Source organism: Mesoplodon mirus (genome assembly GCF_964341445.2).
Source record: "Mesoplodon mirus genome assembly, chromosome: X".
Lineage (NCBI taxonomy): Eukaryota > Metazoa > Chordata > Mammalia > Artiodactyla > Ziphiidae > Mesoplodon > Mesoplodon mirus.
In genome coordinates this window covers 86,452,887-86,478,772 of record NC_138981.1, presented here as the reverse complement: position 1 = coordinate 86,478,772, position 25,886 = coordinate 86,452,887, and the positions used below count along the sequence as shown (strand labels likewise).

General features: G+C 41.6%; 2 protein-coding genes across 4 annotated transcripts in view; both read right to left on the bottom strand.

Moving 5' to 3' along the window:
- CENPI (centromere protein I) overlaps positions 1-3,223 on the bottom strand; it is a 57,148-nt gene extending 53,925 nt beyond the window's left edge. For 2 of the 3 annotated variants that reach the window (XM_082609106.1, XM_082609107.1), the window contains exon 1: positions 3,118-3,223. In XM_082609106.1, coding sequence (XP_082465232.1) covers positions 3,118-3,140 — 23 coding nt within the window. In that variant the 5' untranslated portion in view covers positions 3,141-3,223. The remainder of the gene's footprint in view (positions 1-3,117) is intronic. The other variant, XM_082609103.1, reaches the window with a different exon arrangement.
- On the bottom strand, positions 3,186-13,244 carry TMEM35A (transmembrane protein 35A; the record flags this gene model as incomplete). The annotated part of the gene is made up of 2 exons (XM_082609108.1): positions 13,039-13,244; positions 3,186-3,599 (listed from the first exon to the last, which is right to left on the bottom strand). Exons 1-2 carry the CDS (start codon positions 13,156-13,158, stop codon positions 3,186-3,188), a joined length of 534 nt encoding a protein of 177 aa, XP_082465234.1. The 5' UTR covers positions 13,159-13,244.
- Positions 13,245-25,886: the final 12,642 nt, after the last annotated feature.

The window sequence follows — 25,886 nt, the reverse complement described above, 5'->3', positions numbered from 1 at the left end:
GTTCTTGAGTTTAACAAGACCAATTACAGTGATCCATTTGCTCAGATTGACCCCAAATGTCGGGACTTTGAATCTGTAGGAAAATATGACACTGCAAACTTCTCAATAAAGGCTGCTTCTCCCATGTTGGGCAAGAGAATTAGGTTAAAGTGTCTGACACCTCTGAAGCTGTCGCTAGGAGGTGGGAGGAAAGGATGGCGGCTGAATTTGCCCTCCTTTTACCGAGGATGGGCATGCATACCTTCTAGAGTATGCCGGAAACGTATGTCCTGAGCCAGATGTGGCATCTTGTAGGTAGCCGGCCAGTCAACAAGTAAAGATTCCTAACTTTGAGGAATCGATGGACCTTAAAGAAACTGGCTAAAACAGCAGCAAGGGCTTAGTCTGAGACCTGAACTTAGTCCCTAGTTTAGTCTCTTACTAGAGTAGGAACTGGAGAGGAAAGATAAAAATTTAATGACTCTCACTGATTTTTTGAGGCCAAAATATACCCATAAACTATAGACAAAAGTGTGGGAGGGGGCTTCCCTGGTGGCGCAGTGGTTGAGAGTCCGCCTGCCGATGCAGGGGACACAAGTTCGTGTCCCGGTCCGGGAAGATCCCACATGCCGCGGAGCAGCTGGGCCCGTGAGCCATGGCCGCTGAGCCTGCGCGTCCGGAGCCTGTGCTCCGCAACGGGAGAGGCCACGACAGTGAGAGGCCCGTGTACCGCAAAAAAAAAAAAAAAGTGTGGGAGGAAACTTTGCAATCTTGGGGAGAGATGAAGAATCAGACTAAGTTGATGTATTTGGGAAAGACTACAGCAAAAAATGATTTTTTACCACATCTTACATTGTTTTCAAAGTACTTTCAAGAAATCATATTTAATCATGCATGAGAACTGAGTGTTCAATATTTTCTATGGTAGCTGATCTTCCTTATCTAGTAAAACTGAAAATTTCTCGAGTCATTTTTTCATAATCATTTCATACTCAAATGTAAATTGGAAAGAATTTTAAGCCTTCAATCCCCTTATTTTTGTAAATGAAGTTGGGGCCCTGAGTGGTAAAATAACTTGCCCAATGTGACAAGTCTGTGGCACTGGAATTTGTGCCAGTTTGTGGATGCATATATAGTGAGAGACACTGGTTCATCTTGATTTAATATACCTGCAATTATTTCTGAAATCATTCTTCTACCTTCCCTTGGCATCACCTAATAAAGCAGAACTCCCCAAACCTGGGAACTGTATTGAGATCTAATTTTGTGGCTTTCTGTCTTATGTGCTGACATCACAGAAGTGTGAGGAAACTTAAATGAGATTGGAAAGTTAGTAACCTCATTAGTATATTAAGTTATTGTACTTCCCCTTCTCTTTTTTTTTTAATTTTTTTTTTTTTAGGTGTTGGGGGTAGGAGTTTATTAATTAATTAATTTATTTTTGGCTGTGCCGGGTCTTCGTTTCTGTGCGAGGGCTTTCTCTAGTTGTGGCAAGCGGGGGCCACTCTTCATCGCCGTGCGCGGGCCTCTCACTGTCGCGGCCTCTCTTGTTGCGGAGCACAGGTCCAGGCGCGCAGGCTCAGTAGTTGTGGCTCACGGGCCCAGTTGCTCCACGGCATGTGGGATCCTCCCAGACCAGGGCTCGAACCCGTGTCCCCTGCATTAGCAGGCAGATTCTCAACCACTGCGCCACCAGGGAAGCCCTTCCCCTTCTCTTTATTCTCCTCCCTCATCCACTCAAAAGTAAGACAACCTGAATCCCATGACATGACCCTTTCTTTCCAGATTTTCATTATTTGTCCAAACCATTTCCTCCAAACTTCAAAAATTTTTATTTTGAAAGAATGAGAGAAATAAGACAGAGAGGTATCAATCAACAAGAACAATGATATCGAAGAAAATACAATAATTTGTACTCCCCCCACACACAACACTCCCACCCCTTTCCCCATCCCTGGCACAATAATATTAAAACCATCAAAGCACATCTAACAAGGAGAAGCAGCAGTACGTAATGAAGAAAGCAAATTTTCATACTGCTCAGTCCAACTAACTTATATCAAATGTCCTTCCCCCAGCTAAACTCCACTCACTGGAATGATAAAGAGGTGTAGAGGAGACAGCTGTGGGGGGTAACTTGGATCTCTGCTTACACTAGCAAAGCTCAGTGAAAATTCAATAGGAATAGTGAATCTGTTTGGCAGCGAAACACTGGATATGGCTCCTCTGTCAAATTTCAGATGATTTAAGAGAACAGCTAGTTTGAGATTCACAGACTTCTAACGGGACTAATCCTCGCTCCCTCAACCGCAACAGTGGAGCAGCTGCCAAATTCTGGTTAGCTGCTGAGAATAGTGGAAGTGAGGCAGCTTTTGGCTTAAGAAAATCCAAAAAAGATGTCCGATATAAAGTTTACTGTTTCAGTTTCCAAGTGTGAGTAAAGGAGCTTAGTAGGTCGGGCTCCAACAAAGGCAAGGTGAAACTTCCAATTTTATCACTTGAAGAATTAGATTATCTATTGACTGCACATTTCCCTTATTTTAATTAAACTCAGTATGGAGTATTTACAATTTAAACAACTGTTAAAGTAGAAGTTAATTCATTTTACATGTAACTCAGTGTCTCAAATTGAAGGAAATTTTTCCTAAAGTGGTAGGTTTAAGTTTTCAGCTTAATCTAGTGAGGGATTCCCCCATCCCATGGGAATACATAGTTTGTTTTATACCAAGAAGTAGCATTCTCTTTATAGGAGATTTATTTTATTCTGCCTTCACTAGAATCAGTCTATAAAGGGAAGGATACCTATGCAGGATTAGTTCAAGATCAGAGCCTTCTCCTTCGCACGTGTATGCAAACACGCAAACACACACACACAGTAAGTAACATTTTCCCACACTTAATCTCACAGTCACATGCTTGCTGGAGTCCATCTCACAAATACACTTCAATAGTTAGCCATATACATGTACATGCAGCAAGATGTGAGAGTTGCCCCAGAGTGATTAAAGGTGGTGCACATACATCTATGTGGGGAGGTCATTTTAGGGTATAGGTGTACACAAGCCAATAGGGCCATTAATTTGCAGGTTATATTTGTCCCTTTTCCCCCAAGATAAATAAATCAAATGAAAAACACACACTGACATCTTCCTGGGTGTCATGGAGGCAACTGCCTGAAAGGTCCACTTTTTTGCACTTCCGCTTTCCTACGACAATTTCATTTTGCCCTGAGGGGCCTTCTCATATAAGGACGGCTGCTCCTCGGTACTTCCTGCATTGCCGGTACTCCCCGCATTCCCTGGCAGCGAGGATTTCTTCTCAGAGGACCGGTCTTCGGGCTTTCGGGCAATCAGTAGGCGGCAGGTGAGCAGGATGCCGAACACCAGGGCATGGGCGTAGCGTTTGAGAGGATCACCGACTAGCTGGTGGAAGAAGAGCACAGCCAACACCAGCAAAAGTAGGAAGAAGTTGGCCACATCTTTGGGACGCCCAGGCACAAGGGTCATGACAATGCCACAGGCCACCTCAAGAGCACCAATGCTTTTGCGGAGGAGAATGGAATTGATCCCCATTTTCTTCAGCAGAGGGAGGGCTCGGACATAGCTCTTGTAAGCACGTTTCTAGAGTGGAATACCATAAGGAAATCGCTGCATTAACCATGGTTTTTAACGTTAGAATGAAGAAAACACAAGCAAGATCCTTCTTCCCCACCATTCCCTTTCCACACCAGCCAAGGGTGTCATATTCTTTTTTTACTGTGCCCCCTAAATAAAAGCCTTGTAATTAAGGAAAAAAGCAAGCAATCTGCTGAGATCCCTGTGATTTAAACCTTAGTAACAGCACCAAAGGTAAGATAATTTGGCTTTATAGTTTAAAAAAATATTTTTTGGGGGGGCCACACCATGTGGGCGGAATGCGGGATCTTAGTTCCCCAGTCAGGGATCAAACCCATGCCCCCTGCAGTGGAAGCACCTTTTATTAAAAAATTTTTTTCTGATCATAAATCATAAACAACATTAAGAATTTAAAATAAAATTCACTGGGCCCATAAAAACTGGTACTGATTAGCCATATCCACATTTTCTAGTGCCTACATTGTCCAAACCCAGATGCATATGAATACCAACAAAAATGAGACAAGGCAGTAAAGCCTCACTAATTTGGACTTCCCTAATTTGGAATCTGTGTTAATTCAAAAAAGAGCTGAGTTGGAGTTTACATTTGTGGAATCTGTAAAAATAAAAAAAGTGTGTGCTAAGCAAACAGAAAAATTTAAATGTACGCAAATGTTAGCCCCTTATATATCTTTAAAATATGGTTAAGACAAAAATTGTTCTTATGGTCATTGAGATAAATCCCTAGGATTCTACAAGACACTACTTTGATTAGCCTGGTTCAAGTTCATTAATTTTAATTCAATAAACATTTATTGAATACCTATTATGGATTATGTGATGGAGATATAGAGATGAATATGATAGGGTCAAGAAGCTCTCAGTGTAGTTGGGGGAAACAGATGCATAAACAACATTATAAAGCAGTATGGTTAGTGGTATATAATAGAGTACTGTATAAGGTCTAATTGTAGCCCAAAGGCAGATATCATGGAACAGAGAAGGGAGGCACTGGATATACTACAAAGTAATAGAATTATACTGACCTTAGAGTAATAGATAATCATATTTTTCACTATTCAGATTGACCCAATCCTCATTTTGTAGTAAATTGATGAGATTTTATCAAGTGTCTTTCTGGTTTTGCCCACTACTTTGTTTTCATGAAGTATCCATTAATTCATTCAATATTTGTTAAGTGCCTCCTGTGCTAGGCATTGTACTTGGTACTCCGGATACAGACATCAATCATTCAAAAGCCCTGCCTTCCTGAAGTTTGAGTTTATGAGAAGAAAAGTTATGGAAGTACATAAGTGCAATAAAGTGTTATGGGTGCTGAAATAAACTATGTAGTAGGTACAGTGGAGGCACACCAGAGTGGTCAAATCTCCCTAGATGGGGACTGAGAAAAGCTAGAGTGGAATCTTAAAAGGAGAGCAGATGTTTGCAAGATCAATAAGGGAAGGGCATCGAGGGCAGAGGAAGCTGGATAAGCAAAGGCCCTGAAGCACAAAATAGACTGGCGTGTTTCGAACACTGTCCCAGCTCAGCAGTAGGTTGGGGGAGGAAGGGGGAAAGGGTGAGACATGAGAGAGAGAAGACAGATATGAATCAGATCATGGAGTGTTATGTTGTGGAGCTGGACTTTATCCTATAAGCCAGGGGAACAACATAATTTGCTTTTAAGGAAGGTCCCTCAGGAAGTAGCATGGAGGATGGATTGGAAGGGGTGTGCCTGGAAGCGAGGAGATCAGGTGAGAGAACTGGACTAGAGTAATGACAGTAAGGATAGAGGGAAGGGGAGAGACTCAAGGATACTTTGAATGCACAATCAACAGGAATTGATGTCTCATTGGATGTGGACACTGAGGGAAACGGAGAAGTCAAGAATGCATCCAGAAGAAGAGGGGGATGGGACAGGAAGGAATAAGGAACTCAATTTGGAGTTTTTTAGTTGAAGTGTCTCTAAGACACCTAAGTGGAGATGTCTGGTAGGCAACTCAATAATAGAGGTCTGGGGTAAAGATACAGAATTGACAGTTATCAGTATGCCCAAGTAGAATGTATACAGTGGGAAAATGTGTGACAGATATTTAAAAAATGGGAGGAGGAAGAGAATCCACAAAATAGACAGAAGCAAGTGTGGTCAGAAAAGTAGGAGGAAAACCAGGAGAGATGGGGTCATAGGGGCCAAAAATTTTAAGAAGAGAATAGTCAAAAGCACCAGATGCAAGACAAGTATTACAAGAATCAGGCAGAAAGCCAACTTGACCTGTCAGGAGCATCTGGTGCTTAGAATAGTGTTCACACACTCTAGTTTGGAACAAATGTTAAGTCATTTCTCTAGTGAATGCACCTTTATTTCATGGATTAATTATCATGAGTAGCACAAGCTAGTCCTTTATGAGTACTGTTTCAAGACCAGTGGTTTAGTAAAAAAAAAAAAAAAAAAAGAATGGATTTGGATTCAAACAGGCTTGGCTTCAAATCCCATCTCCGTCATTTTCTAGTTGATGTCCCTGGGCAAATTATTTGCCCTCTCTGAGCCTCATTTTCCTGAGCAGGGCTGGGACTAAGATAAAGTAAGCCTATGTCCCCTGAGTGTAAAATTTAAGAAGGCACCAAAACACTCATTGATTAAGGTAAATAATATCCACAACAAATAAAATATCACAACTTTAAGTAGAGGCAGGATCTGATTCTGCACTTGCACAACACTGCCTCACACCTCTTCTTAATCCTAGCCCTGTCAGATCCTGTCTTTATTTACCTTTATTTACCTCTAGTCCCTAACCTGTTCCTGAGCATATAGTGAAGCACAAAGTATCAGTCGTTCTTCCTCCCTCTTCCCATTTTAGGTTAAATCGGGGATTTTCAGAGAGAAATTAGGAGAGAGGTTGACTAGTAGGCAGAGTAAAACCCTGGGCTGAACTGAGCTAGACCCATGTGGAGCAGAGCTGAGCCGAGGATTAGGGCATCTGGTAGTTTCTTCTCACTATTAGCCTAGATGTCACCAGCCCACTCTCTCTCCCTCAGCACTCTGGTGATGGTAGCAGGGGGACATAAGGGAATGAAATCTAGACCCAAGAGTTTTCCTTAACACTTTTAAGCTAGGACCTTTTTAAATGAGCAACACAAATCTCCCCAAGAGGCAGTTCCTAACTCCTAAGTGTAACCTTCTGACATAATAAACACAGGAAGCAGGATGAGCTTCTTACAGCCAGTGCAGAGCCAAGATTTCCAAATGCTGACTGAATGGCTTCTGGAAACATTCCTTTTTTGCCTAGGGCTAACCACCCATCATTTAGGAATAGATTTTTATCTGTACTATAGTGAAATCTGTAGGCCAAATTCCAGGTCTCTAAATCAAGTTCCTATGACTTCAGTGATCATTGTTCTCTCCATTTGCTCTAACTCCATATTACTTTTTCAGTTGTTTGTCTAACCTCTTGAACTGCAGCTGTAGGTATTTCTATGCAGCAGTTGCCTCTTTCTTTCCTTCTTTTCTCAAGAGGAAACTGCATGTGATAAGCCATTTCATCAAATCTTTAGTTCAAAGCTGAGGAGGTACAGATAGCATCTATTCTCCATGACTCCAGACAGGGAATGTCTAACTTGTTAGAGATGGGACTAAGCTTGGATGAGGTTTTGACAGTCTAGGAAGCCCTTTATTCTTTCTCCTATGGAGTAGGATAGAGACATCAAAAGTATCCTACTATTGCCAGCAGCAACAATACTTGGTCTGGGCCACCTCAGTTCCAACAATAGAAGGGTCATGTGTCTTAAGTCTATAGTAATTAGATCTCTAATGACTTTAATTGTTCTGACAGTAAGAATAAAGGGAGTTGACTGAGTCACTCTCCCAAGAGGCTCTGGAAGTTCACTTTGTTATGTCTGTTTCTTTTTCATTGCCAGGACCCAGACTCTGAAACCATAGTTTCCTTATAGGGGAAGGAAGCAGGAGACAGAAGGGTTTAGTCAAATGTTTCAAATCCCTTTAATCAAAGGCAGTCATCTAGCAATATCCTTGGGCTAAGATAAGCTAAATTCCAATTTTAGTTTTGCCCCTAAATTGCTTGCAGAAAATTACTAAGTATTTTATTACCTCAGTTTCCCCTTTTGTAAATTAAATGAGCATTTTGGAGATTTGGTCAAAGAATCATAACGTCATAGCATCAACAAAGGGCCACACACACATATTTTATCATTAATGAACCACACAATTAGAAATCCATATGTTTGCAAGCCACAGTAATTATTTTAAGGATAATAGCAATGATTCAAGCAGGTCCGTTTTTATAGTATGAGACTATATGATTCAGACATGAGTCAAAAGCATATGGAGCCTTTCTTTAGTTATACCTTTTTTCTTTTTATCATTTATTCTTCACAACACCCCAGGGGCCATGATCTCAAATTAATTACATTAAACTTGAGCAGCTCACAACTGGTTTACTTTCGTTCACTTATGCTAGTTAGGTAAAAGAAAAAAAAGTTGGCTAATATACTGTATAATTCCATTTATATAAAGGTCAAAAACAGGTGAAACTAACTTATATTGTTGGAGTTGGGATTTACCCTTGGGGAGGTAGTAATCGGAAGGGGCCAGGAGGGAGGTTTCTAGGATGCTGGTCATGTTCTGCTTCTTGATATGGGTGCTGGTTACACAGGGGGATTCTGAAAATTCCTCAAGCTGTATACACTTAGGCACATATTTCAGTATGTATGTTATACTTCAATACAATTTACAGGGAAAAAACTATATGAAAGCAAAAGAGGGCACTGACAAATATATTTTGGCTAAAAATCTCAGCCTGGTTGATATCTTAGATCATAAAGGTTACATAAGTGCTGCAAAATTTACTGTTTCAAGTATGATTTTCCTGAATCTCTGTAGGAAAAATAGCCATATGTGAATCATATATCATTTCTTAAATGCAATAATAAACCATCACATGTTTAATTGCCAAATATCCATGTGAATGAAAAACACCTTTTAAGCAGTTCTACCTTCCACTGTCATATAATGCCCACCAAGCTAGCAAACCTGGTCCTACTAACCAAAGTGGATCCCTCCCAGATTGCATCTAAGGGGAGAAGGGTCTGACTTCCACTGACAGTCAAAAGTCACTCTGAAACAAGCACAGCTGTTGGCCATTGAGAGGCTATAAGCTCCCTGGCATAAATTTCAATGTAGTTTAGCTTAGGATGGCTAGCTGTGTGAACTAAGCAAAGTCATTTCACATCTCAGGGTCAGTTGCCTCTCTGGGGGAATAAACGTACTGTACCACCTCAGAGAACAGTCTAAGCATCAGTAAATTACTATCTTATTATTATTATCTTAGTATTATTACCTTATCATTCCAACTATTATGTAGTTGGAAAGCAATTAATAGTGCGATTGGAAGTATAAAAGATCACCTATGGACATTAAATAAACTGCCCAAACCTATCTGGAGTATTTTCCTAGGGCTACACAAACCCTGGGGAAATACCGGAGGGCATTTAACTATAAATAAGCAAATCATCCAAATCAACAACAAACCTTCCCTATAAGGGGATGCAAAGAAGTGGCAGAGACCTGCCCTGTCAGAGACTTGCCCTCTCTTCCTCAGGGTCAAAATCCTTTGGCTTCAATGTGACAGGATTTGTGGTGTTTTCTTACTATTCCATTTGTGGCCCTTTGTGCTTACAGGATAGAACCACTGTTACAAAGAGCTGAATACCAAATTTAGAGCAAGTCAACCATTCATATGTTAAACTGCTTAGCAGCCTTTGTAAGTGCTGTCTCACAATTTCAAGTGAGTTAATGAAGGCATTTAGTCAGGGGAGTGGTCAGTCGTGTTGAATTCACGTGGGATTTAGAGTACTCTACAAAGACACTTGCTAAATTGGGAGGAGGTATGAAGTGACACATACCAAACAGGCTATTCAAGAGAGGCATCCGGAAATTCTGCATGGGATCCACTGTGTATTACCCAGCAGCAAGTGTGGAGTTTTCTATATTAGCTGACTGCATAGAGGTCTGTTCACCATGGCATAAGGAAATAGTATCTTGCTCTTTTACATGCCTGATTTCAATCCCTTAAACTGGCCATTCGAATTAGTCAGGAAACCACTACGTAAAATAGAATCAATTATCATCACCTCAACCCAGAGCATTTCCTGAACACCTACCATATTCATACACTGTACTAGATGCTTCCATATGTAATCTCAGTTAATATTTACAACTTCCTGTGGTAAGTTGTTATCCTCATTTTACAGATGAGGAAAACTGAGACAGACACTAAGAGTGTCAGGTCTTGAACCCAAATCTACATGACTCAAAGTCTGTACTACTTCCACTAACCTTTCCTGGCTTCCCCAGTAGAGACAGGAAAGAAGTTCATAGTAATTTGTCTGTCTGGTTTTTAGCAGTGATTTTCCATGGAGGGGATAACACCTAAGCATAACACTAATGGCTTTAGAACAAGAAAAAATAGTTGATAGAAAAGCAAAAAAAAAAAAAAAAAAAAAAAAAAAACCTCTAAATTTGAAAAATTGGTTTCGAAGTAAAATGAAACCCAAAAATATGGGATTGGGGCAGTTAAACTGGTACCAAAAAAGGAGAAAAAATGTGCCAGATATTTTCAAGAATCAGTTGTAAGTTCTGACATCCAAAAAAGCAGTTGTAACCATTAATGACTCCTTCACTGGGAATACTGAGTCACAGACTTGGTTTCTAATCTCTGCTCCAACAGCAGCTTACCCTAGGATCTTGGATAAGTCATTAAACTTGCTCTGTTTCAGTTTATCCATCAGTAAAATAAGCATAACTTTAAAAAATGAATCTACCTCACAGAGATGTTTTAAAGAATAAACAACAAGAGCAACAACAACAGCTTGAGATTTTATACAAAAAGCTACTGCAGTCAATACATGACTAACTCCATCAATGCAGAGGAATCACTCCTAAATGCAAAACAGAAAATCCCATAGAGTCATCCCAGCTGATCTCTGGTTGGGCAAGAAATGGCTTCTGAACTGCATCATCAAGAGCCAACCAGAGAAATCTGAAGGGTGGTGACAAGCCAAGACAATGCTACAATGACTCATTCATTCACCCAGCCACTCAACAAATATAAACTGAGCAACTTCTTTGTACTAGAACTGAATTGTCCCCACTCCCTATGGATTCAACAATAAAGCTGGGCCGGCCCAGGCACTATGCAGTGGGCCCTATGCCAGAAAGCCATCTCTAGCCTGGGGCCCAATGCTCAATGCAGGAGGGGACCCTGGAAAACGGCGGTCTGAAAATCCTCCTCAAGCTTCATGCTACTGTGAAGTTTACCTCCCAGCTAGATATAGTACTTCCATTGCCTCCAGATGCCCCTGAGCACAGAAGCATGGAATTGTGCATACACACACACACACAATGGTTCTGTACTGCTGTATTAGATTATACCTATTTAAATATGTTCCTTTGTATGATATGGAATCTTCATATATTTCTTCTGCCTTTCATTAAACTGTAATAGACAGCTCCACACCCTAGGAAGAAACCTACTGCAAACCCATCTGTGGCTGGTCCTCCTCATGAGCTCCTGCCAAGCTGACAGGAAGCTTCCCAGTGACTCCATCTTAGTTGGATTGCCTGCAAAACCTAACACTGTACTTAGGGTGCAGCTTGGGCAGCCTATAAAGCAGCTGAGCAGGATATAGGGAGACAGGGAGTATACTGAAGAAGGGTACTATGTCCCTAAGGTAACAGAAAGCTTAAATATACCCAAGGCACACACACATAAACATATAAATGTATGCATATATGAAAAGGAAAGAAAAGCAAGAGCATATGCATTTATTTATAATCTAACGCCAAACTACTGCTGCCAAGACAAAAATATAGTGGCAATTCCCCTCCACCCTTTCCCTCTGCCTTTGGTGGCTTCTGCTACCCCACTTCCCCTCCCCTCCCCAATGCAGGCTGCCTTGGATACTCATTTTGACCTGATTTCAATTCCATCTGGTCAAATGGGAAAGGGGGAAGGAGAAACACATTAGGATTTGCAACTGGGGCTAGACCTTGGCCCCTGAGTCCCAGCCACCCTCCCCGACACCAAGGTGATCCTGTGGTGAGTGAGACATGGGAAACACCAGCTCAAACCCTGAGACAGAAGCTGGAGCTGCCTGCAAACATTTCTGAGCATCTACAATTTGCCAGACTCCATCCACTTGCAGCTCACGTTGAGGGGCTCTGGAAGGCTCCGCAGTGAGCTCCAGGAGAGCTATTTATTCCTGTCAACTGTCAACGTGGGGGGCTATTCCTCCTTGCCTTAGCCCTAATGGGGAATCCCTCTTGCCTTTCTTCTCTCTCCCTCCTGTTCCTCCCCTAAGCTCTTTTCCTTCTTGACCTTGAGAACCCATTAATGGGCTCCCTCCCCTTACTGGCAGCCTGGCAAAAGCAGTGAGAAGCAGGTTCTCTTCAGCTGGGGCGGGGAAATGAAGAGGCAAAGTGACAGGGGGAGAAGCGAGAGCGGAAGTGCTGGAAACCTCCCCTGCCATCACCTCATACTCCACAGCATAGGAACAAGTCTTCTTCACACCCAACTGTGGAGAGCAGCCCAGCCCCCAGGTTGCAGAGGAGATGTTTTGGCCATTCACCTTCAGGTGATTCTAACTCTGTGGAGGGGAAAACCTTCAGAGGGCCTGGCCCTGGGCATCCACGGGAGACAAGGTGGGGATTAAGGACTATTTTGCAGGAGAGGAAAAGCAGACTTTGCAGATTTTGCAGATTAGCCCATATACAAAACAAAATAAAACAAAACATCCATCTCTCCCTTGAGAGAAGGGGAAGAAGCAGGCTCTCGGTGACCTTTATTTGGGCCAAGTCGGCTTTGTCTCAAGGATATAGACACACACCCAGGCAGCTAGGGGAACACCATCAGCTCTCCACCAGGGATGAGGAATACCTTCCCCTCCCCTAAAAATTGCTTGTTTCAGTAGCGCATTCGCCCTCAGCTCTTTCCTCCTTGCCTTTGTTCTTCTCCAAGATAAATAAACTCTCCAGCTTGCTAAACTCTTGGCTCCAAGGGAAGGAATCAGACTTGCAGACTGGCTGCCGGGACTTTGGGTGTGCTGGAAGGAGGGAAGGGCTCCTGCCAATGACAGGTGTTACGCAGGTCTCAGCCCTCCGGTTTACTTGGGGGTGGGGGTACTCACTGGGCAACCCCTCCCCCAACTGGCATTCAGTGGCTCCAAAACAGTTGCTCCCCGCATAGCCCGCAAATGAAATCGCTCTCGTCCAGCTGCTCCTTCCCAGCTGCAAAGTTGTTGGGGAGAAGGGAGGGTCTGGGGTGGGGGTAGGGGTGAAAGGGCTGGGACCGTGGACCGGGAAGGAAAGAAGGGGAGAGGTACTCGCCATCCCTTGGGGGTGCGCTCCTCATCACCCGTTTGCTTCACTTACCATCTCACTGTAGGCATCCTTGCTGAGCCTGGGGGTCAACTTGATAGTCCCCATGAAAACAAAGAAGAGTCCCAGGGCCACTGAGAGTGCCACGACGGTTACCGTTCTAGGGGATGCCATGGGGTCACCAAGGCAGGTCCCGACTAATACCGCTGCTTTGCGCACCCTGTCTGTCTAAGGCGCAGGCACTTAGCACAGAGAGAGCAAGAGGGACGCTGCGGAGGCAGCAGGCAGCTAGAATGACAAAGGGAGAGGAGGGAGCTCGAGGGAAAAATTAAGAGACCGAGATTCAACCTCTCTCACTACAACAATCGCTGGGTCCTAATGCCCTACGCTTGCTCCGCACTGGCCAAAAGCACAGTCTCGATATTAAAGGAAGTCCTAAACTGAGGTGGAAACTTCAAGTCTTAAATGGGGGAAAAGGTAGGTTATGCTTCGAGTTCAGTCCCTGGGCTGCCTCTGCAATGAGGAATTAAGGAAGACCGTTCTAACACTTCACACCAGGAGTGCTTTTTATCTGTACAGTCCTTTAATTATTCACTCCCCTTTTCCAAACTCTCCCCTTCTCCTTTCCCTCAGTCAAAACATTAGTCCTCAGAGTTGGTGGTTTCTGCAGTTGGTAACACTCGAGGATAAATCTGCAAAGTTGCCCAGCTTGATTGCTGCCAACGAAGGCTTTATCTTCCTCTTCCTCCAAAACCTTTCATGGCTCCCATTGCCCAGTGGTTAACTCCAGAATTTTAAATTTGGCATTTAAGAGCCTCCACGTTTTGACCTCTGCCTCTCTTTGGAGGTTTATCTTCCAGTAATTCCCACTGCCACCCCTCATTTCCTATCCACTCATGGTCCCATCTAACCTGAGATTTCCTACCTCCCCTACATTCCCGTTCCCTGCTCTATCACTCTTCATTAGCATTCAGCCTTTTCTTCAATGTCACCTCCTTTGCCTTCCCTGATCCACTGCCAGCTGGATATGATTTCTCCCTCCTCTGGTTTCCTGTGATAGTAACCAATATTTATTGACCATTTACTAAGTGCTAGACACTGCCCTTGACTTGTATTAACTAATTTCATCTTAACAGCAACACTTTGAGCTAGATATGAGTTCCTATTTTATGGATGGGACACTGAGGCACAGGGAAGTTAAGTAACTTGCCCAAGAGTATATGCTAGTAAGTGGAGAGACAGAATTCAAACCTGGGCAGTCATTTCCAGAGCCCAGATTCTTATCTATTGCTCTACTGCCTCTCTGTATAATATTTTGCATCGTAAATATGGCACTTACCTGATACTGCCAAGCATTGTAATTACACAGTGTGCACATGCACGTGCGCGTGCGCGCACACACACACACACACCTTTTTGAGAGGCAGTGTTCATTAAGAGAGGGACAACAATCTGGCATCAGACCCTGAAGGTCCAGGGTTTCAATCCCAGCTCTACCACTAACTCTGTGAACTTGGATAAGTCATTTATCTGAGCCTCCATTTCCACATTTATAACGTGAATGAAAATTCTGCCTCAAAGGTTTGTTGTAAGAATTCCATGTTAGTAAATTGCCTAGCACAGTGTCTAACATAATGATACCTCAATGTATGTGGTTCTCTTTTCGCTTCTTCTGCCTTCCTAATCCACTCCACAACTAGTTTAGATTATAAGCATTTAAAGGGGAGGAACAACTTCTGTATATCCCCCACAGTACCTAGAACAACCCCTGTTGTGCACCAGATCCTAATATATATTGATTGGGAAAAATTTGATGAATTAAATGCAAATATCCTGGGGAGTGGTAACACGTTAAGATTTAGCAATCATTTATATCTTATAGTGGAAGCATTTCAGACTCTTTTCTTATTATGATTCGACCTATAAATTAGTGAGTGACTACAACGTGCATACAAGTGAATTAGGCACTGTAGGAATGCACAGATAAATGAGGCATAGACCCTGCTCCCAATGGGCTTGTTGCATAGTAGAGAGTAGGATTTGTTAGAGAGGAGAAAATTTCTTCATACATAAAAGAAAGACTGGAAAGAATAAACCAAAATGAAATGTTTGTCTTTATAATTTGTCCTACATTGAATATGGCAGTAAAATGAGTACTTAGGGAAGCACATTCACATACTTAAGCAAATGATCAAAATATATATATGCTATTTTCTTTTCAAATTGCATGATAATGGGAATAACACTATTAATTATAAAAATGTATAAAATACTGAATAATAAATATTACAAGGAAAAAATAACTCATGATCCCAGTGTGCAGAGATAAACATTCTTAATATTTTGATGGGTCAATATTTTAATTGACCTTTTTCTTAAATACCTATGTACAAAATATATATAAATTATTTTTCGAAATTTAATCCTACTATAAAGTCAGTTTTATGCCCTGCTTTTTTTCAGTTGTTAGCAATTTTTCTGTATCATTAGACTGTCTTCAAAAACACAATCTTTTAAAAATGATTGTATAATGCTCCAGCATCATTTGAATATACTATAATTCATTTAACTATTCTCCTATTGCTAGATATTGATGTTGTTTCCATGGTTTTTCCTTCTGCATATCCTTGTATATCAGTCTTTTCTGAATTCCTGAATTTTTCCTTAAGATAAATTCCTAGAAGGTGAATGGGTCAAAATTATGAATTTTTCATATATACATATGCATTTGTATACAAATTTAATAACAGCTAACATTTATTCATCACTTAGAGGATGCCAGATGCTATGCTAAGTGACTTGCATGTATTGTGAAATTAGTACTATTAATTCTCTCCATTTCGTGAATGAGGAAACTGAGCCAGCAGGGAAGCAGCTCCCCAAGTCCAGAGCAGGGCTGCCGCCTGTTGGGGTACTCAACTTAAACCTGTGTTGTTCCTCAGTTTGCTGCTGCTGCTGCTCCTTTAATTCATTTAGAAGATATGAATATTTAAAAGACTCGATACGTATTACTAAAGAGCTTTCCAGGAAAAAAATTTACCTTCTGATCAGCAGCATAGAAATATATATGCATCACCACATCAGATCTGCATTGAGAGTATCAGTGCGTTTTTCATCCTCACTAATTTCATTATTTAGAATTTTGTATTTTGTGGATTATTTGTGTGATAGAACATTTTTTCATATATTTATTAGTAGTATGTATATCTTCTGTTTATGTCCTTTTTCATTTCTATTTTGAGTGTTAGTGGTTTTTGATTGATTCATAAGAGATCTGTATGACATCAATCATGTTTTAAATATTTTTCCAGTTTGTGTTTGTCAATAAATTTGATGGAGTCAAATCTAACAATACTTTTGATTTTTTCATTGCTTTTATGCTTAGAAAATTCTTCCCAATCTGAAGATTAAATATTTGCCTATATTTTCTTAAAGCAGTTCTATTCTTTCATCTATTTTTACATTTAATATTGTTGACTAACTCTATCCTCATTGGTCTGTGATGCTTCTTTTATTGTATATCAGGTTCTTGTCTTTTTCTAGGTGAGTCTCAAGGCTTTCTGTTCAGTCCTACTGATTTGTTTGTTGATTCTTGTGACAGTATTACGTTTTAAATATTATAACTTATGTATACATGTTAATATAAGCCAAGTCTCCCATCACTATTATTCTTTTTCTAAAATTTCTTTGCCATTCTCCCCTATTTATTGTTTTAGGTGAACTTTAGAATCACTTTATCAAGGTAAAATAACTTCAAATTTTGACTGGATTGAATTAAACATGTAATTAATTTTAAGAGTTGATATCTTACAAAATTTAGCTTTCCCATCCAGAAATATGGCATCAGTTTCCATTTATTCAAATCCCAGTTACTGAGAGAGGTACAAATATCCTTGTTTTCTTTGTGTAGAGCCTATACATTTTTAAGTTATCCCTATGGATTTTATGCTATTTTTTGGTCATCATGAATGGATTTTTTTTTCTCCATTATATCTTCTAACTGGTTGTTGCTGACTTACAGGAAAACTATTGATTGGTATTCAACCACTCTGCTGAACTCTTTTCTAAACTCTCCTGTTAAATCTATGAGTGTTTCAATTGATTCCCTTGGGTGTTCTCTGGATAGACAACTGGATCAGCTGCAAATAATGATGATTTTTTCTCCCTTCCAATACTTATGCCTCCTTTCTTTTTCACATCTTACTGTGTTAGCTACAGGCCATCTTCTAACATTTGCCTGGCCTGGGGCAAGAGTACAAATGGAGGCCCACTTACCACATGTCAAGGAACCATGATTTGGAGCACAAAAAGAAACATGAAAGCCAATGCTTGTTACTACTGGGAAACAATCATTGTTATGAAAGAATCTATTGCTATTGAGAGAGGAAGGACTTGACAAGTTAATTTGTGTTTTCTCTTACTAAGCACTTCTGCTGCTCAAATTCTCCCTGTACACCAAAGCAGTGTCTGACATCAGCGGCAGTGTAACTCACATCATGGCATTTGGATGTATTTGCCTTTTGTTTCAAGTTAGTAAAGAGCTATCATTTACTGAGGGCTTACCACGTGTCAAATGATATTCTAGGTGTTTTACATACATAATCTCATTCATTCCTTATAGCAACCCTAAAATGTAGGAACTATCATTGTTAGATTTCGATTAAGTAACTTACTCAAAGTCACATGCCTGTATGTCCCTGGGCTGGCATTTAAAACCCAGGTAGGGGGACCAACCACTGGTGGTCCAGTGGTTAAGACTTTGCCTTCCTAATGCAGGGGGTGCAGGTTCGATTCCTCGTTGTGAGCTAAAATCCCACATGCCTCACGGCCAAAATATCAAAACATAAAACAGAAGCGGTACTGTAACAAATTCAATAAAGACTTTAAATATGGTCCACATCAAAAAAAAATCTTTAAAAGAATAAAATAAAACCCAGGTAGGTCTGAAACCAAAAGTTCATTTTGTTAACAACTACATTATACTAACTTCTATTTTATCATTTATCATGATGTTGGCTATTGGTTGAGATGGATATTCTTTATCTGGCTCTGGAGGTGAAATAGAATACTGGATTTTTCTACTTGAAGTTGAAACTGAGCTGAGACCCTATACCTGGTTCCTACAAAGAGGTGGCCCTCTTTGTTGTCTCTTAGGGCCTGAGAAATTCTGTTCTTGATCCATCTCATTCCTTACATCTTACCACTTAAATATCTGTAGGTTTTTGCTTCAACTGTAGAGGTCTCTGGATGGTGACTGCCCAAGGCTTCACAAACTCACATGCCTGCAGAGAGTGAAGAGTTAACATAAATGTGTAAATTAGTGAGACACTAGGCAACAGAACTGTTTTGTTTTTTTTTTTTTTGGATTGTGACCCCTGAATGCTCTGGAAATTCTGGGGTAACTGCTAATGAGGCGACCAGTTATAGCACAGATCATCCCGCATTCTTTTGGTGGTTCTCAAAGTGTGGTCTGAGAACCCCAAGTGGTCTATTATTCCCTTGAGGTATTTTGTGGGCTGCTCTCTTAGACTATTAATGTTACTTTGTTTCTGGTTTGCATTTACTTGTGTCTTATTCAAATAAGCATCATTTCCTCAGTTTGTTATGGGAGAGGTTTGCTGTAATGTACGGTAGATGTTCTGCAGAGTCATTTGCCTTGTAATAGCAGTCCTGATTGAAAGACTGTGAGATCCACCCAAGAGTGGGTACAACACCCACATCTCCCATAGGGTCACAATCTGAGGACTTGCTCTGTAGACTGAAGTGGGATGCCTTAATTTTATTACTGGCTACCATCTAGAGAGAGATGGCTCTGTGCTAGGCACTGTATCATTACAGTGCATTATATACACCAGCCCATTTAATCCTCCAGACAGCCCTATGAAACAAGTCCAGTGGGTTCAATTATTATGCCAGTTTTTACAGATGGAAGAAATCGAGGATCGGAGAGGTTAGGCCATCTTTTCCTAAGTGGCAGAGATAGAAATGGAGTCTGTCCCATAGCAGAGCCTATATTTTTGGATCATTATTGGTCCTTAAACTTGGCTAGCATTAGAATCACCTGGAAATGTTTTTAATGCATATTAGTGAGGCCCATCTGCAGAGACTCTGATTTAATTGGTCTGGGGTGGGGTCCCCAGCACTGGTATTTTTACAAAACTGTCCAAGCGATTCTAGTGTGCAGCTACACTAATGAACACCTCACTCCGCTGCCTTGAAACTCAGCGGCCTCAGCTGTATCTCAGGAAACTACAAGGCACGTGGTGGAAAAAGTGAAAAGAGAAATAACGTTATGGTGGGGTAAGTGTTATGTTCAACATGTGCCTCTGTCTACTGTAGGCAAAATGTGTTCTTTATAAGGTAGGTGTGAATAACCAGCTCTAAGGAGAGCTTGCAAGGTAATGGCTCTTTCCTCAGCTTCACAAGTGGTGCTACTCGAGCCCCTCCGCAGCCTCAGACTGAATGTGTGACATATCAAAATCCCAACTGACAGGTAGCTATACTCAGCAAATACTGAGCTTCAATTTTAACCCTTCAGGTTACTTCCAAAGGAGAACCAAGATCACATGATACATGCAGCAGGTTTTTATAGCTGTCAGGACTAAGTTAGAAACTGAGCCTAACTCAGGATATGTCCAGTTCTTTCCAGAAATATTGTATTCTATGAAGGCAGCCTATGCACTGTGTACTCCCCCAGGGTGAAGTCTCTAGTCAGTTGTCTGGTCTTCCTGGAGAGGCAGAGGTAGTGACTGAAACCTGCAGGTCAGAACATCCCCAGGATCCCTGAGCACTGAGCCATGAGGAGAGCGCAAGCCCCCTGTGCTTCATTTCAGCTGTAGGCTCTTCTGCTCTTGACCGGAGGCAGTAGAGTACAGAGTGCAGGTCCTATGCTCCAGCAGCATCAGCATCAGCATCACTTGGGAACTTGTTAGAAATGCAAATTATCAGGCCCTGCCCCAGACCTGCTGAATCAGAATCTCTGGAGATGGAACCCAGCAATCTGTGTTTTAAGGAGCCCTCCAGGGAATTTTGATGCATGCTGGCATCAAAATTTGAGAACCGCTGGCCGACAGTTAAAGGATTAAGAGTGGAGATGTGGCACCAGACAGCTGAATTCAAGTTCTGGTTCCATCACTTACTGTGTGACCTAGGGCAAGTTACTGATCCTTCTCTAAGTCTCAGTTATCGCATCTATAAAATACAGCTGCCAATTTTCTTATCTGTAAAATAGGTACTTACATGGAATAATGCACATAGAACACAGAGCACAGTGGGAGGCACAAAGTAAGGATTCAATAAATGTTGGATACTCATTATCTTCTTAAATTAATTAATTAGTTAATTTTTGGTTGCTTTGGGTCTTCGTTGCTGCGAGCAGGCTTTCTCTAGTTGTGGCGAGTGGGGGCTACTTTTCGTTGTGGTGCGCGGGCTTCTCATTGAGGTGGCTTCTCTTTTGCAGAGCATGGGCTCTAGGCACATGGACTTCAGTAGTTGTGGCACGTGGACTCAGTAGTTGTGGCTCACAGGCTCTAGAGTGCAGGCTCAGTAGTTGTGGTGCACCGGCTTAGTTGCTCCGCGGCATGTGGGGTCTCCCCGGACCAGGGCTCGAACCCATGTTCCCTGCATTGGCAGGCAGATTCTTAACCACTGCACCACCAGGGAAGCCCTGGATACTCATTATTATTATTATATTGGCTGTTCTGGATAATCAACTTTCATTTCCAATGTGATTGGGTTCCTCTGGAAAAGATCCTAATTATAAGATCAGAAACCAAATAGTGTATCTTAAACAACTCAATGGGAATGGGGCAGAAAGTATTTCATCTACCAGTTTCTTCACAGAATCATGGAACATAAAAGTGGGTGCATGCCTAAAAGCAGCCTAGTTCTACCATTCCATTCAACCTAATAATGGCTCTTAAAAGAAATCCAGGTGCATAGCATCAGGAAAGAAAGTAGAGATGAGTCTCTTTATTATTGAGCATTTGCTGAGGATGGTGATTTGGAAAGGACTGAAATTTTAGCCTTTAGGTAATTTGTAGAATTTGTGCCCTCAGTGCTGAGTCCCAAGCATGAAGCCAAGGTTCATGTACTGATGGCATTCCAATGTAGAGCAGGACATGGGATAGGTGTCCCCATGTTATTTCTCTACATCTAGATCTAAGGGATGACCGTCAGTGCTGGGATGCTACTGACATTGAACTGCAAATTTCAACACTGTAAAAAGCAAAGGGTTGAGACATTAAGTCAGAAAATGAACATTAGCACCAGCCATGTAAATGTGAGGTAGTAAGTATCTGTGTTACCCTGGAAACCAGAACATAAAGGTAGCTAGGTAGTTTGGTGCCAGTTTCCAGGGTAATTCCTCCCACCTCCAACATAAGAGCTTTCCTATTATGTTAACTCTTTCTCTACATGCTCACTGGACCTTCACTCGATGTTGCACTACCATCTCCCTCTCCCAAAAGATTCCCTGATTTCCCTAAGTGCCAGTGCCATTCTCCTAGGTACTATTGTCAAAAACCCTTAACGTTTATCAGGGAACTGAAGGGCCCCAAAAGTAATGTGTATCTCCAAACCTAAGAGGTAGAGTTTAGAAAAAATTAGACACATAAGTCAGGAAATGATAGACTCTTCAATTGAAAATTAAAAAAAAAATAAAAGCTCACAGTGGATGAAACTAGCCATCTGTGACTCTTCCCTGAAGTGGCTTCTTGTAAATATAATTTGTAGATATACTGCAGATGAGATTAAGATGCTTCCCAATATCTCACCTGGGAGCTACTAACCTGGAATGTAATTCATGTAAGATGAGCTGTTACCTTGGCAACTGTGACATGTAATGAGGCTAGGAGGCAGTTAATATTACAATGACAGAAGATTCTGGCAACTAGTTAGAGATGGTGGAAAAAGAACATTGGAGTGTCAGTGTTTATCCAGCATTGTTCAAGTAACAGGAACACTGATCTGGTAAAATGTGTTACAAATAACCCAGCCAAAGAGCTCCCTCAAAACCATTCAGCTCCATATATTCAAATTACAAATGATCATTAGTTTGGTTTCTCAGGTACATTAATAGTAGGTAGGTATAACCTTGTACAGGAGATAAGAATATGTCAGTCACGAGATACTGTATTCCTCACTGGCATTTGGCTTGTAAGCCAGTCTCCTATTAACCTGCTTAGTGTAAATTAGTCCCTCAGAGTCTAAATCACTTCCACGGGAACTGATGAAATCTAGTTCTCAGTTCCATATACTGGACTATGGGAGCTTCACCAAGATTCATCAAGTCACTTTTTCTCTCTGATATTTTAGGTGTTTTTCTCTCCCCCCTAATTTTCAATGTAATGACTTTCTATTGTATAAAAAAATAGAAAGTACAGAAATGGAAAAAAAATTTTGCAAATGATCACCCCAAGCCCACTCTCTAGAAGCAACCACTGAAAACAGCTGGCATATTGCCTTCCAATGCATTTTTTTCTTTACAAATTTAAAATCATACTGAATGCACAATTCTTTATCCTGCCCTTTTCACTTAAGGTTGCCTTCTACACATATTTCTATGTCATTATAAACTTTTCAAAGACAATTTTAAGTTAAAAATTTTTTTAATTAATTAATTAATTTTTGGCTGCGTTGTGTCTTTGTTGCTGCGCGCAGGCTTTTCTCTAGTTGCAGCCAGAGGGGGCTACTCTTCGTTGCGATGCGTGGGCTTCTCATTGGGTGGCTTCTCTTGTTGCAGAGCACAGGCTCTAGGTGCGTGGGCTTCAGTAGTTGTGGCACTCGGGCTCAGTAGTTGTGGCTCGCGGGCTCTAGAGTGCAGGCTCAGTAGTTGCAGAGCACGGGCCTAGTTGCTCCGCGGCATGTGGGATCTTCCGGAGCAGGGCTCGAACTCGTGTCCCCTGCATTGGCAGGGAGATTCTTAACCACTGTGCCACCAGCAAAGCCCTAAGTTAAATTTTTTATTGAAGTATAACACATACAGAAAAGCACACATATGAAGAGTATAACAATGAATTTTCACAAAGTGAATACATCTTTATAACCAGCACCCAGATGAAGAAATAGAATACTACCAGCACCTCAGAAGCCTCCTCATACCCCTGCCAGCCACTCCCTGCACCAGAAAGGTAATGCCATCCTGACTTCTAACACCATACTACGAGCATAATTTTTAGTGTCTAATAGTCTATGGACAGACCATATTTTACGTAACCATTCCCTATCTTTCTAATGTTGGACCTTGAAGATGGTTTCTTATTTTTAACTTTGAGAGCCTCTGGGCATATATCTTTGTTCACATCTCTATTTCTTTAGAATAGATGCCTAGAGGTGGAATTTCTGGGGCAAATAGTATAAAATTTTTAAAGGCTCTGGATTCTAATTGCTTTCCAGGAAGTTTGTATCAATTTACAATCCCACCAGCAATGCATGAGAGCATCTGCCTCACTGTCCATGGTCTACTTTGAGGAATATCAGTTCTTTTTAAAATCTTCATTAACTTTATAGATAAAAGAGTGTTATCTACTTGATATATAGTTTGCATGTTCTGTCATTATTAGTGAGGTAGAACAAGGCATTTTTTGACCAGTTATGTCTCTTTTCCTGCGAATTACCTCTCCATGTCTTTGCCAAGGTCTCTATTGTGGTCATTGGATTTTTCTTATCAGTTTATATAGCTTTTTATGCAATAAAGAAAATGACCTTTTGCCATAGTCGTATATATTTTTCTGTTTGTTTATGATTGAATTTAATTAGATTTTTGTCATATAGAAGTTTTTCAGATTTATGTAGTAAAATCTACATATGCGGTGGTTTTTTCCCACTGCTAAATCCCCCCTCCAAATTTCAGATGTATAATCATCTATATTTTATTTTAGGGCTTTTATGATTTGATTTTTTTTGACCTTCAACTAATTCATCTGGAATTTGAGTTGATGCCTGGTAGTAGGGCTCAAATTTTCACGGGCATCACTGGGGTGCTTGTTAAGAACCCAGATATTCTTGGGCCCTATCCCCCTCCCCCCTCGGATTTTGATTCTGTGAGTGTGGGGTGGGGCTCAAGAACCTGCATGTGTTACAATCACCCCAGATGATTACGTTGCACACGGGCCCCTGTGCACATTTTGAGAAACTCTTGCAAAGTGCAGTGTAGCCTGCCTTAGTACAGAGACTCAGCACCTCCCATCTGGATGACTATAGCAATCTCCCTCAGCTTCCAAGTCACTACACCCTAAAATCCATCCTATACACAGCTGCTAAAGTTCACCTCCAGAAACATCTCATGAAAAATTCTTCACTAGCTGCCCTGTTAAGGGAACTAGATCAAACCCCTCATCCCAGCACCACAACTCCAGGCCCTTCTTTTTATTTTTCTATTTAATAAAAATGTTTAATGCCACCCAAAAGTATAAAAATACAGTAGGGGGCTTCCCTGGTGGCGCAGTGGTTGGGGGTCCGCCTGCCGATGCAGGGGACACGGGTTCGTGCCCCAGTTGGGGAGGATCCCACATGCCGCGGGGCGGCTGGGCCCGTGAGCCATGGCCGCTGAGCCTGCGCGTCCGGAGCCTGTGCTCCGCAACTGGGAGAGGCCACAGCAGTGAGAGGCCCGCGTACTACAAAAAAAAAAAAAAAATACAGTAGGAATGGCTCCAGGCCCTTTATCTTCCTGGACCTATTGATCTCCACTGACTTTGGCACCACAGTCCCTTCCAGCCGGGCCTGCCTCCTTCTGGGCCTCAGATGTATATTTCTCTCATTCCCCTTTTCATGCTGCAGCCCCCACCTCCTCTCAGGTGATTAAAATTCTATGCATTAGTTCAATTCTCATTCTCTTCCTTCCTTAACTACCAAGAAGATCCTCTGCTTTTCTAGAATTACCAAAGCCCATGGTTGTGTATTCTGACTTTGTGAGCCTTGTCTTTCCATCAGGTCGCATACTCTCGAGGGCACAAGCTATGTCTATCCCTCATGGCCTCTAACACAGGCCTAGAGGCCTGGGAAGCACACCTGAAGAGCATGGCTAATGGAACCAAATCAGCCCTAACTGCCGAGTGATTTTATTTGTTTATTTATTTTTCCAAGTGATTTTAATACATGTTATTTCTGAGAGATAATGCCGTAGCCTCTCAGAAATCCTTTCTTTGGTCCAAAATGAGAATATTTGACAAATTTCTAGAGATTTCACTTTGTGGTGATTTGGTTTGCTGGTAACAAAGTTAAGCAAAGGTTATCTTGGTTTCGGCTCTTATTTAATTCAACAGTATTTCTTATCACCTATGACATGTTCATTTATTGACTTTCCTGTTGAAGAGTCTAACCTTTTCTATAATATGGGATATTTTCCCCCTCTTACAAATGTAATGATTTCACTTGTAGAGAAGAACATGGTTTATCAGATTAAATATATATAGAAGTGTTAAGGCTAAATAATTACATTATAGCTTCCTTAATCTCTTTTCTCTCATCACCCCTCAGTGTTCTGCCTTCTCAAATGACAGACCTTCTTTTTTTTTTCTTGCGGGCTTTTTTTTTTGTATGTGGGCCTCTCACTGTTGTGGCTTCTCCCGTTGCGGAGCACAGGCTCCGGACGCGCAGGCTCAGCGGCCATGGCTCACGGGCCCAGCCGCTCCACGGCATGTGGGATCTTCCCAGACCAGGGCACGAACCCGTGTCCCCTGCATTGGCAGGCGGACTCTCAACCACTGCGCCACCAGGGAAGCCCGACAGACCTTCTTTAAATGAGTTTGATTGGATGCTCAGAGCAGGTGAGGGTGGGGGTGAGCGAAGATATGCCCTTTTCCTTTCAGTAGACAAAGTGGGATTCAAATCAATTCAACAAATATTTATTGAGCTCCTATTGGGCACCTGGCTCTGGGCTAGGCACAACAAAAGATGCCAAG